This window comes from Vombatus ursinus, unplaced genomic scaffold (assembly GCF_900497805.2).
Source record: "Vombatus ursinus unplaced genomic scaffold, bare-nosed wombat genome assembly UNPS02014814.1, whole genome shotgun sequence".
NCBI lineage: Eukaryota > Metazoa > Chordata > Mammalia > Diprotodontia > Vombatidae > Vombatus > Vombatus ursinus.
This window is the reverse complement of record NW_020954592.1, coordinates 10,377,070-10,390,198: the sequence shown is the minus strand read 5'-3', so window position 1 is coordinate 10,390,198 and position 13,129 is coordinate 10,377,070. Positions and strand designations below refer to the sequence as shown.

Sequence of the window (13,129 nt, the reverse complement as noted above, 5' to 3'; positions counted from 1 at the left end):
ACACACACACACACACACACACACACACACACACACACACACACCAGTTCCTATGCTCAAGTAGTTTATTTTCTATAGTTCCTACAGTACAACAGAGATTCCTTTTTTTCTAATGATAAGACATTGGTTAAAGACAAATTATTTAAGTGTATAAAATGTTTTCTATCTGCTTGAACGATTATTGCTGTAAACATCTAAAATTAATTCATTGTTTCTTTTTTTTCACAGTTGTCCCAACACCAAGAAAGTCTGTCCGGGTGAATTGACATGGGATAGCAATAAATGTAAGTGTGTCACACAGGAAGAGAGTCCTCTCAATGGGATGGAAGGTAATGATGACATCAGTAACCATACAAACTTCTTTCTCTTTGTTTCTTCAACTTACAGACAGTTTAGAGGGCCCTACAAAAGTAATCTCTGATATTGGAAAGTATTCGTCCATGAAGAACATTTCAAAATCAAATACTATATAGACTACAATTCACTGAGACAGCTATGCCCATCTCAAGAGGCATATAGAGCATTTTTGGCTTCCTGGTTTCTTTCATCTCTACCATGCTAAAACTTGCCAATAACTTGTAAAAACAGAAAACAATAGGAAATAGCAGTAATTATGTACAAAGTTAAATTAAATGTAAAACATTTATACTGGGAATTGGGAATAACATGATATGAGCCATCCTCATAGCTCAAAAAACCATGATTCTAGAGGTTTTTGGCCTAAAACATTTGGCTATAAAATTCATGTCTTTCAGGTTTGACATAGTGCTCTACACACAGTTGGTACTTCATAAACATTTGTTGATTAATTAATACCAAATCAGTGTGTTTGGGATTTGAATTCCCAAAGAAACTTGATGTGCCATAGAAGAAAGAAAAAATGATCACACAATTTGAGCATTGTATTTTATCAATGACCTCCATAAGAACAGCAAAAATTCAACTTAAAGATGTATTCCTTGGCAACCCAAAATAATCAGCAAACTATCTGTCAAGTTATTTGTGCCTTGATAATGGTGATGATAAAAATACTACTATCTGTGTGGTCATTTGTCACCAAAAAAGTATGAGCTCCTAGAAAATGGGCTAATGCCTAACATAGACTTTCTAATTCTTCCAAATGTAGCATAAGGCTGTGTACACAGCTGCTGCTTCATAAATATTTATTGTTGAATTAACACCAAATTGATGGAATGAGTATCCTCTAACATTCTAAATGTTCATATTTATAATACTAATGTAAAAGGAAAAATGAACTGAAAAGACTTGAAATGAATAGGTCCTGTTGGTACTCTTCCTTCTCCTTTCCTTTACAGTCTGTACCATGTCTAGATTATATACCCTTTGCCTCTTAGAATATCAAGATTAATCTTGCATGCCATTTCCACAGAAAGCCTTCCCTGACCCCCTTATCCGCTAGCGCTCATCACCTTCCCCTCAAATTATCTTGCATGTATTTATCTACAGGGGCAACTAGGTGACACAGTGGATAGAATGCTGGGCCTAGAGTCAGGAAAACTCATCTCTCTGAGTTCAGATTGGCCTCTGAGACTTACTATTTGACCCTGGGCAGGTCACTTAATCTTGTTTGCCTCAGTTTCCTCTATCTGTAAAATGAGCTGGAGAAGGAAATGCCAAACCACTCTAGTATCCTTGCCAAGAAAACCCCAAATGGGGTCACAAAGAATCAGAAACTTCTGAAAAATGACTAAACAACAACAAAAAATATTTCTCTGTAAGCAGACACTTGTATATATTTACCTACTGTATATATTTATCTACTACATGTTGTACATGTAAGTATATGTAAACTCCTTGGGAGTAACAACTGTTTTTGGTTTGTCCTTGTGTCCCTAGTACCTACTTCAGTCCCTTGCACAAAATTAATGCCTTATAAATGCTTGTTGGATAGATCTATTCTCATATTCATTGGATCCTAAAAATGACTGGAGAATTTACTAACAAAAAAAAAGCCAAAATCCAAACCTAAACACTATCTTGTATTTTCTATGGCTTCCAGTCAATTGCGTGACTGTATGGACTTCTACAGAATGTGCTCCACAAAAGCCTTCTTGTTCTCCTCTCATATGTTCATAAGGAATGCCATTAATGTGTGTGTGTGTAGACTTCTTCTAATATTATAGAGATGGGAAAGCAAGAAAACGGTTTAGTAATTTTTACATTCTCTCAGTCACTTTTTTTTTAAAGGTAACAATAATGTCTGAGATTTCCCCTATGCCTTTGTTATCTTCCCTTCTTTCCCCTATCTGGAGAAAAGGTTCCTCAATGCCCTAACAATTGAGTCACCTTTAACAGGGACCTCTTTTCTCTATATTGATCTAATCAACACCATGTGCCAGGTACTGTTCCAGGTGCTAGAGAAACAAAATAAAAAATGCAACAGTTTCTGCTTTCTATGGAGGGGAGGCATATAGTTCACCTGAACTTTAAATTTTTGGTGGATTTCTTTTTTTCAGGGCTATTTCCTCTCCCCCAGCCCCCCAGGCCTATGTCCAAAACTATGATGGTAGAGTCCAAATGTAAATGTGGTAGCTCACCTACTCTGAAAAGATCTTTAAGGTCTTTTCTAATTTTTTCATCTTTTTGTTGTTCTTATGGCTAACAATCAGATGTACTTATGTGCCCACAACTACAAAGAAAGATAAAAACAGTCTTTATCCTCAAGGAATTCACATTCTAATGAGGAAGAAATCATAAATAACTAGGTGTATACAAGATATATACAGAACAGAAGGAAGATAATCTTAGAAAGACCCTAGTAGCTGGAGAGGTTGGGGGGAAAAGAGACTAGAAAAATTCTCCTGAAGAAAGTAAGACTTAAGTTGAGTCTTGAAGAAAGAGGAAGAGCATTGCAGGAATGGGGAGAACACCAGTGCGAAAGCAAAGTTGTAGGATATGGTGTGTCATGTATGCAAAGAACAACAAATAGGCACGTGTAGTGGGTTCCTAGAGTGCTCAGTAGGGAGTAAAGGATAAGAAAACCAGAAAGGTAGGAAGGAGCCATATTATGAAGAGCTTTCAATGACAAAGAGAGGAGTTTATATGTTATTGAGTAGGGAGATGATATGGTCAGATCTTCACTTTTGGAAAATCACTTTGACAGCTGAGTGAAGGATGGATTGGAGTGGAGAGTAAATACCAGTAAGCAATAAGAACCTCTGCCAGAACTTGAATTCAGGTCTTTTGATTTCAAGACTGGAACGCTTTCCATTAATCTAAGGTGGTAGTGTTTGTTTTTTAAGAGCTCATGGGGTAAAACAAAAACCCAAGGAACTCATACTGCAAATACTCTATCCACATTTTTCTCTTCCTGTTTAGAGCACTTCCATCTTCAGGAACTAGCTATTTGTGGGCCCCATAGGAAATTTGATGAGGACCACTGTGAATGTGTCTGTAAAATGCCTTGTCCTGATGATCTCATTCAGAACCCAGAGAACTGCAGTTGTTTTAAATGCCAAGAAAGTATGGAGAGCTGTTGTCAGAAGCAAAAAATATTCCATCCAGACACCTGCAGGTGAGCACTTTCCATGACTGCCATGTTTTTACTAAGTAGTCTTAAAAGTAACTGTTCTTTTGATTGAGTAGTACTTCTTGAGTCAATTTTTTTCTCAGTAACTTAGAGGTAGCTATTGCATGGTCAATAGAAGACTAGCTTTGGAACCAAGAAGACACAGGTTCAAATCCTGTATATATTAGCTGCATATCCTGGCAGCCCTGAGCAAATTAATCTCCCAGGGTACTAGGCAATTCTCTAAGAATAATAGTTGCAGAGAAAGTGCATTATATAATGTGCTATCATTAATTTTTAAAGTAACAACTCTTTTGATTGAGTCATACTGACTGAGTCAAACTTTTCTCAGTTCCTATGTCATTATGTAGAGATTTGTATAGGTTGTTAGAGCATCACTTATTGCATAACAGGATCTTAGCCCTTGACAGGAACAAATTCTCAGACTACTATATTATTGTGTTGAGTTGAGAAACCAAGAAATTTTACTGAGTATATTTTTAATTCTGAATCTGCAGCATAGACTAGGTTTGTGTAAACAGATAATTAATGATTAAAAACTTGAAAAACCATTGGCTTGTTTCCAAGTATCCAAGTGCCTTGGTTCTTCTCAACTTTTTTAAGGGAAGGAGAACCAATTCATTCATAATATGAAGCAACAAATGATAAAAATGAGTAGACCATATTGTTAGTTAGGATGTATTACTTCTGAAGTATATAGGTCTGACTATTCAGAATTTAGATATTAATATTTTAGACAAGTACTTGGCAAATACATAATGAAAAATGAAAGTTAGAAAAAGTCCGTCAAAGATATTTTTTTAATTATGCAAGAAGAAGTTTCTACTAGTTAGGATTTGGTTCCTCTGAATGTAGACTTTGATCCTAAGTTATGGCTCTCACTTTCTTTTTCATTAACAGCTGTGAGGACAGATGCCCGTTTCACACCAGGACATGTATAAATGGAAAATCGATATGCGCAAGGCACTGCCGCTTTCTGAGGGACAAAAAAGGCCCCCATGGACTCCATGGCAGAGTAAATCCTTGAAACAATTTTTATCCCACTCCAAACCCCTACCTTTTTGGATTTCTGTAAACAGTGTGCTGCTTTGCCAAGTTGCTGTCACTTTCTAAGTGTTAGTAAAAATGAGTCAACATCTATTTCACTTAGCAAGAGTGAAACTAGTCCACATTCATTTATTCCATTAAAAAAACTGCCAGGAATGGATTCACTGGGATGCTGGTAATTGTCCACTGCCAGAGGATGCTCATGGGGGTGAAGGATTGGAGAAGGAGCCTACTTGGAGCTTTTTTTTTTTTTTAACAAGGAACAAATTGGATAATTTGCAATGGAGTAATGGTTACTATCCAATTGTTAAGGAAAATGGACTAAACCTTTGCTAACTGCAACTCTTGTGAAATACTCAGATTTTCTCTTGTACAGAATTTGATTTGTAATATGTTCAGCACTGACTTTTTGATCTACTGTCCAGCTTTTGATTATTGAGTTTGTTGAACTACTGCCTGATGTTTCATATTTAAATATATTTAAGTAAATAAATGTATCAGTTATTCAAGCTACATATTCTCATGCATTATAGCAGTTTTCCCAGTCCTAAAATAAGGCAACTGAACTAGATTTGATCTTCTTAATCTTTTCCATGTCATGGACCCCTTTGGCAAAGCCTATGGATTCCTTCTCAGAATGGTTTTTATATGCATAAAACAGAGCAATCTAATTATAAAGAAAATCAGTTATATTGAAATACAGTTATAAATTGTTTTTTGAAGTTCACAGACTCCAGGTTAAGTACCCCTGGATTAGATCACCTCTAAGGATTCTGATTCCATGATTCCATTCTCCCCCAAACATCACAAGGATAAGCCTATGTTCAGTTTTAAGCACTCAGTTTTTGTCCTGGTCCTTAGTTTTCTTCTGGGCCTGTCAACCTTTTCTTCCTCCCCTATTTCTTCCCTGAATTATGGCAAGCACTTAAAGCCTACCTATTCCAACTGTGATATAAGGGAAGAAACTGATGAAATAGTGAACTCATTGAATCAGAGATAAAAGTAGTGAAAACCAGAAGAAGGTATGCATATGAGGATTTGTGAAATTTCTCTATTCTAAGGACCTAGCCTACATCCTAGAGGGCTAATATGAGGATCCCCAAGACCTAAATTATAGGCTGGTTCCTTTCCTACCTAGATTTATTCTAGGACAAACTTGGTCAACAAGTACAAAAAAGGAAGCAGTACTACTTCTTCCTCAGACAAATGGAGTTACATCTAGAGTTTATCATAATCCTGAGATAGTTACCCTTGAGGGACAAGTTTGTGGGTTTTTTTACACTTCTTTTTAACTCCCTACATTGCTTCTTTCTACAAAGGTAACTCAATAAATGTTGATGTAGGCAATTTATTCCATTAAATAAAACACAGAAAGATTTATAAAGGGTGTGATTGATATAGTCATAAAGATTAGTGTTTGAATTTCTCAAACTCATATCAGCTGGCAGGGCATGGTGGTACACATCTGTAATTCTGACTACTGGGGCAGACTGAAGGTGGTAGATCATTTGAATTTGGGAGTTCTGAGCTGCAGTGAGGCTAAAGCCTATTAGTGATTGAATTAAGTCTGGTGCCAATATTGTTAGCCCCTGGGAGAGAAGGGAGAGGAGGCTACCTAAGCACAAAGCTGCAAATCAGCACACAGAGAGAGAGAAAAAAAAAAAAGAACAGATTAAAGCTTGTAAACCAAACAGTGTTGGGATCAAGTCTATAAGGGGTCACTGAACTTTCAACATAGGCAAGATAGGGAAATTCAGTCTCAAAAAATTAAACAAAGCAAAACTCTTTGTTTCTCTGTCTCTGTCTCTCTCTCCTCTCTGTATAGGTTTATGTATATATTTATGTATCTATCTATCTCAAAAATTAAACAAAAACAAATATCTATCTTAGCTAATTCCTAATTCCTGATAGTTTTCCCTATTTTTTTTTTCTTTTAGAATCACAGATCAATTCTGTCTTTCATTTTTAATTACAGGAAACAGTATTAAACTAACAAGGCAAATTGGAAAGATAGTCACATGAAATATTTTCTACCCTTTTGCAGAGTATAATCCTGAAGAACTTCACTGTAAAATGTAGTCTGGAAACTCCCAAACTTACCTTTTAGTGTCAGTAATTTTTTCACAGTACCCTTATGCCAAAAGAAATACCTAATAGCTCTGTTTATTAAGTACTAAGATCTAAACAACTTAGTAAGCATTCGTATACTAATATCTTAGTAGCTGTTTGAAAAAAATACTCATAAATTGAAAGAAAAATATTTTATTTCATTTTTTGATAACTATAATTACTTACTGATGGGATGTGTGTATTTATTGGACACTGCACAACTTCTTGGCATCAGATTGGACATCACCACCCTCATTTCCAGTTTGCCTTTTTTTTTTTTTTTAATCAGAGCAATCACCAAAAGCCCAATTTCACAAAAATAAGAAAGTTCAAAAAGTTACTGGCATACTTGAGAGTACAAATAAATAAAAACCTATCTCAAACATTTGAGAATGTTATCAAAAGGAATGTAGCACAATCTAATGTTGAAACTGTGAACTACCTCAAGCTAGTAGAGCAGTATCTGATATGTTCAATTATCACTGTGTTTTCCTTGAAAGTGTAAAATATCCCACTGTACCCCTGTGACTTCACTTTGGTGGCTTGCAATGTAGTACAGCACAGTTTGGTATCCATGAGCATAGCTGCTGACTTCAAAGAGAGAAAGTAACTTTTAAAAATTTCTTAACTCCCATACACAGAAACTTTCTTTGATTTTTTTCTTGTCTTTCTTTAGCCAGAGTATAAAAATATGACTGCAGCAATGAAGAGAATTGGGAAAAAGAACAAAACTATAAAGGTTCAAGCATGAACTAGGAAATAATAACAAAATATACTTAAACTTACACACTGGTTATAATAGGCTGTATTTAACATTGCTAGCCTATAAGAACAAAGAGAGAAAAAATGCTGGGAAAGCAATATTCATGTCTGGCCCTGAATGACAAGCAAAAACTCAATCCATCCCTGGGCAACCCTAGGAAGGCAAGTCTTTAACAGCATAGGTACATTATGGTGCATTATGGAGATTGTCTGTGATGTAAGGGCAACTAGGTGGTACAGTGGATAGAGTGCTGGGCCTGGAGTCAGGAAGACTCATCCTTCTGGTTCAAATTTGACCTCAGATACTTCTGGCTGTGTGATTCTGGGCAAGTCACTTAAACCCTCTTTGCCTCAGTTTCCTCATCTATACAATGAGTTGTAGAAGGAAATGGCTAACCACTCCAATATCTTTGCCAAGAAAACCCCAAATGGGGTCACAAAAACCCCAAAATGGGAACACAAAGAATCCAAAAGGACTGAGAATAACTGAATAACAACAACAAATGTGACATAAAGCCAAAGACAGGGTCCTTTTCAGTAGTTTTGGGGTACATATCAAACCTCACCCTGTTCTACAATAGATTCGAACCTACTTTGGCCTATTACCTAACATGTATTTCTGAGGTTGTTCACATGCGGAATAATGTAACCGTAATCCAGGGGGTGCCCAGGATTATATGTTGGTCTATTTTGGATCAAAGATAACTCATACTAGCACATCCAGATCTGGATCTTAACCCTTGAGGCCAACTTGGATAAATATGGATAAGTCTTCAGGGACAAAAGTTGAGAAAACCAGATATGTTCTCTTTGTTGTCATTCTCCAGGAGAAAAATATACCGAAAATCAAAGCCCAGAAATGTATGCTGAAAATCCCCAATGGAAGTATGAGATGTTCTAGGAACACATTAAGCCAGTAGCAATCTCTACCTGGAGAGAGGAAGAGTGGAAGGCTTGGATGAGGAAGCTACAGGGAAGTCAGAAATCTTGGATCATGAATGTGGGTCAGAAGCTGGCAGCATTCAGAGTGGGATGGCAGAACTCTGACAGGGCATTCCATGGGCTTTTGAAGTCCATAGCACTTTGACCTAAGACACACCAAAAATCTCTGAAGATTCAAAACTCTGAACAAGTATGATCTTGGGGCACCTGAAATCCACGAACAACATAAGTGCAGAAACACTAGAAGCAGAAATCAGTGGCAGGAGATCAGGTAATGGACATCAGGATTAAACATGGTCAAGCATCCTAGCCAAGAATGCAGAACACAGAATCTGGCCCTGCCACAAAGCCCTCATTCAGAAATTGAGAGAGATGAGTAAACAGAAGAAAACACTAACCCTGATACAGAACTATCATTGTCCCAGAAATACCCAAAAGTCTAACCCAGAAGATGAAACAAATTCCACGACTACAAGTACAGACTCAGAGAAAAAAAAATGCTCAGTCATAAGATCTACAAGGGTATCTAGATGAAATGAAGCAAGGGTTAAAAGATTAAATTATACATGAAATAAGATTGCTGGAGGAAAGCTACAGAAAGAGAATAAATGGCTTAGAATAGCGGATGGTAAACCTAACCCAAGTGTAATAGGCCAGGCTTCACTAACACCAGTTTGGCCATTCAGGACGAAGAGTAGAACAAAATGAAAGCTTTGTAGAATTCTGACAGTTAACAAAAGGAGGTTTACTTAGTTATATCAGAGGGAGGATATTAAAAGCAGAGAATGGTTATTTAGCCAATATAGAACACTGATTCAGGTGTATGTAGCTTTCTTGCCTCTTTTTTGTCCTTGATGCATTGTGGTCCAAATCTGGCTGATTTTTGTACTTAGGCCACTAGGAGCTACACCAAACCCAGGACTTCAGTCCCTAAACTAAGCCTTAAAGATGGTTTCAATATCTTTTAAGGAAAATGTGTGCAGGAGGCCCTGCAGGACACTTTCCCAACCCACCAAGTAATAGACTTAATGAAATTTTAAAGAACCAAGTTGAAATCAATGACTCTATGAGAAATCAAGAAATACTGGAAAAAATAAATAATTGAAAAGATAGGAGAGAATGTATGCAAATGTAAATAAGATCAAAAGAGCTGATTTCAAAACTGGTCAAGCAGATTCCTAAAAGTCATGTCCTTCCACGCCTGTTGTTGTTCAGGTGATCTCCACTCCCTCCCCCCCCAAAAAAGGCTTGGATACCAAAAAAGTAATCAATGAAAACTGCACAGAATTTTTAGAACCAGAGACTAAAGTGAAAATAGAAAGGACTCACCAAAGATCTTCTGAAAGAAATCCCAAAATGAGAACTCCCAGGGATGTGATAGTCCAAATGCAAAGCTTCCAGGTCAAAAAAAAGTTCAACCAGAAAGAAAGACTTCAAGTACAAAAGAATCAGAGTCAGGATCATGTAAAACTATGCTGAAACTACAATACAAAAGAGAAAAGCAAGAAACAAACAGGGAAACTGCATTATATTTAAAGGCACCGTAGGCAATACCAGCACTTAATTTATGTGCACCAAAGACATAAGGAAAAGTTAATAAACTATAGAGATAAAAACATAGCGAAATTATAATAGTTGGAGGTCACAATGAACCACTTTTAGACCTAAACCAAAAAGAAAAAAAAAACTAACAAAAAGATAATTTTTTTAAAAAAAAGTTTAGAACCTGAAAGAATTTTGTAAGAATAAAGTATGATAGGCCTCTAGCAATTACTTAATGGGATTAAAAAGAAATTCACATCTTTCTCAACTGAGCTTAGCACCTTTACAAAAACTTACCATATATTAGGCCACTTGCTGTTCAATTGTTTCAGTCATATCTGACTCTTCATGATCCCATTTGGGGTTTTCTTGGTAAAGATACTGGAATGGTTTGTCATTTCCTTCTCCAGCTCGTTATACAGATGGAGAACTGAGGCAAGCAGGGTTAAGTGATTTGCACAGGGTTACACAACTAGTAAGTGTCTGAGGCCAGATTTAAACTCAGAAAGCTGAGTCTTCCTGACTCTAGGTTCGGCACTCTATCCACTGTGCCACCTAGCTGCCCTATATTAGGGTGCAGCAGTATCAACAATCACAACTTCAGGAGACTTATATGAAACCTATGTTTATTGTATGAGAAATGAACATGCATGTGGTACTCGAAGAGTTCACAGTTCTTACAGAAATTTGCATATTTGTTGCATATAACAAAAGGAGGAGGAGAAGACAGAAAGGCGTATGGCAATGTAGGGGAAAGGTACAGTAACCCCTCCTGAAGGGGAGGTGGAAGGCAATGGCAAAAGCCAAATTCTTTTCCCTTGGGAACTGCTGGACTATGAAGATAGGAGGGTGTGCTTATCTGCAAAGGACACTGATATGCGTACAAAGGGTGCCCTAGGATTAAAAATAATATTAAGGGTTAGTTTCCCAGGTCCCCCTGAAGGGGTTTAAGGCTCATTCTGTAGCCCATCCTGTACCTTGAGATCCTGGAACTTGAGAGCTTCCCTTATCTTAAAATACCATACAACTCGTACCAAAAGAGTTGCCTTTGTTTCTCTTATTGTATTCCTTATCCTGTCATTCATCTTCCTCATCCTATGTCACGACAATTTTTCCTTATCTTGTAAGCAACCATCTTCCTCATCTTGTTTGTTCTTATCCTGTCCCCAATCTCCAACCCCCATAAGAAACCATAAAAATACATCATCATCCTACAGGCTGTATAGCTTTCTGTCTATATAAGCCTGAGTCTTTTCCTATATCAGGGCCTTCGTTTAGCTCCTTGCTAACCTCAGGCCCATGAAGCTTTCACGAAATAAAGCTCCCAATGGTTACAGAGAAGGTCTAAGTGAATTTTTTCATACCTGAACCTAAACCTCAACAGACATCAGCTGCACAAGCATTTTTCCCAGCCTGACAGAGACTGGCTGGCACCTGTCTTGCCTCCCAAGGACACACAGGGAGTCTAGACTGGGTGCTGACAACATATTATGTCAGCTTATGGGGCACGGGGTTTCCCCCATGACATACTTAGGTCTTCCTGCATGCTATAGATCCAGTGTCTCTGGAAAATATGGCAAATCAAAAAAAAAGACAAGCTCAGGGCACCCCTTTTAACAGCCCTTAACAGAAGCTTCATAAACAAATGTAGAAAAGCATAAATATTGGACATATCCTTTACTGTCTACGATGAAATAAAAATTATAATCAACAAAGAATTCTTTTAAAAAGGATTAAAATTTAACTGGAGGCTAAATAATTTAAATATAAAGACTGGAGGGGATGGATCAAAGAACAAAGCAGACAAACAAGATAATTACATCAAAGAAAGTGACAACAATGAGATACCATACCAAAACTTTTCCAATACAGTCCTTATAGGGGAAAATACGACTATTATCAACAACAACAACAAAAAAGCAAGCTGTATGTATCAGAAATCTAAATACAGTGCTCTTTTACTGTTCTCCTTTGTATGCAGAAATGCTCCTTTTAGTTGGTTTGTCAAGTAAAATTTGTGATGTAACAAAAAAAAATAACTATTTGGGGAAAAAATTCTCTTTGGAACTTTTTGGTGTTGCGTAATAGTCACCCATTACTACTCCATAAATATTCCAAGAGTTATTGTATACTGAAGTAACATTTACGGCAATTAAAGCGACCTTGACAGGAGCTGTTCCAATGATGTTGCTGCAGACTGGTTTCTCATTCCAGCTCCTTCCATGGTGGCATCAATTACTAACTCCACTGGCCTCACAACCACCCACTCTAATGAAGGCACTGTGGAGGCCATGGATAATGGGAAATGCAGATAGATTCCAATCCTGGTGTTACTAGGGGTCCATCATCACTTTGGTACTCTTAAAAGTCATTTACTAGGGGCCTGATTCTAAGTTCCCAGCCCTGAATTGTCTTCCAGGAATTGAAGTGTCCTCCTTGTGCCTGAATGGGATGTCATTATTGCATAATTTATTTAGAGATGGGTACGGACCGATTTTGTGATTCTCGAAGACACTTCTGGGTTTACTCATCTTCTATATGCCTCTATTGACTGGCACTTCCCAAGCTCGTCCTAAAAAGAGGGGCGGGCGTTTAGGACTGAACCAAAAAAATAAAAAAAAAAAACTCTGTAACTATGCAACGCTCCAGGGAGGCTGTCTTAGTGCCAACGCAGGGTTACGCCCTGAAGGGAGGGACTTGGAGCGCGGGGCACACTGGGAGTGGTAGTTTTCTTCAGGCTTACGCTAGCAGCAGAGCCAGGCGAATCGCTGAACTACAGTTCCCAGAGAACAGAACGGGTACTTGCATGGCACTCTGGGATTGTAGTCTTGCTCTCGGCAGGAGGAGTGCCAGAATAAGTGATAGGAGAAATCGGGTACGGTCGCCCGTACGTACAAGAGATTTCCAAGTTACGGACAACGCGGCCTTGGCTTAAGAAGGATTAATTCACCTCTCGTGCTTGTGACAGTAACAAGAAAGCGGGAGTCGCCGCGGCGGAAGCACACCGTGACGTCACCACCCTGCCCTTTACCCTTCCCGGGGACGTGTAGTGGGCTCTGAAGGGGTGGAGAAAGCAATGGGCCGCCGTGGCCCGGGAGTCACGTGACCCCAAGGCCGCGTGACGATTGGTTTCTAGCGGGGCGGGGCGCTGGAGCTCGGGTCTCGGAAGTCGAGGTT

The 13,129-nt window shown here is 38.1% G+C and overlaps 1 protein-coding gene across 2 annotated transcripts in view; it reads left to right on the top strand.

Annotated features, from left to right (window-relative positions):
* VEGFD (vascular endothelial growth factor D) overlaps nt 1–5,162 on the top strand; it is a 64,954-nt gene extending 59,792 nt beyond the window's left edge. The window contains exons 5-7 of one of the 2 annotated variants that reach the window (XM_027835403.1): nt 229–329; nt 3,340–3,535; nt 4,451–5,162. In XM_027835403.1, coding sequence (XP_027691204.1) covers nt 229–329; nt 3,340–3,535; nt 4,451–4,577 — 424 coding nt within the window. In that variant the 3' untranslated portion in view covers nt 4,578–5,162. The remainder of the gene's footprint in view (nt 1–228; nt 330–3,339; nt 3,536–4,450) is intronic. The other variant, XM_027835402.1, reaches the window with a different exon arrangement.
* The last annotated feature ends 7,967 nt before the right edge of the window (nt 5,163–13,129 follow it).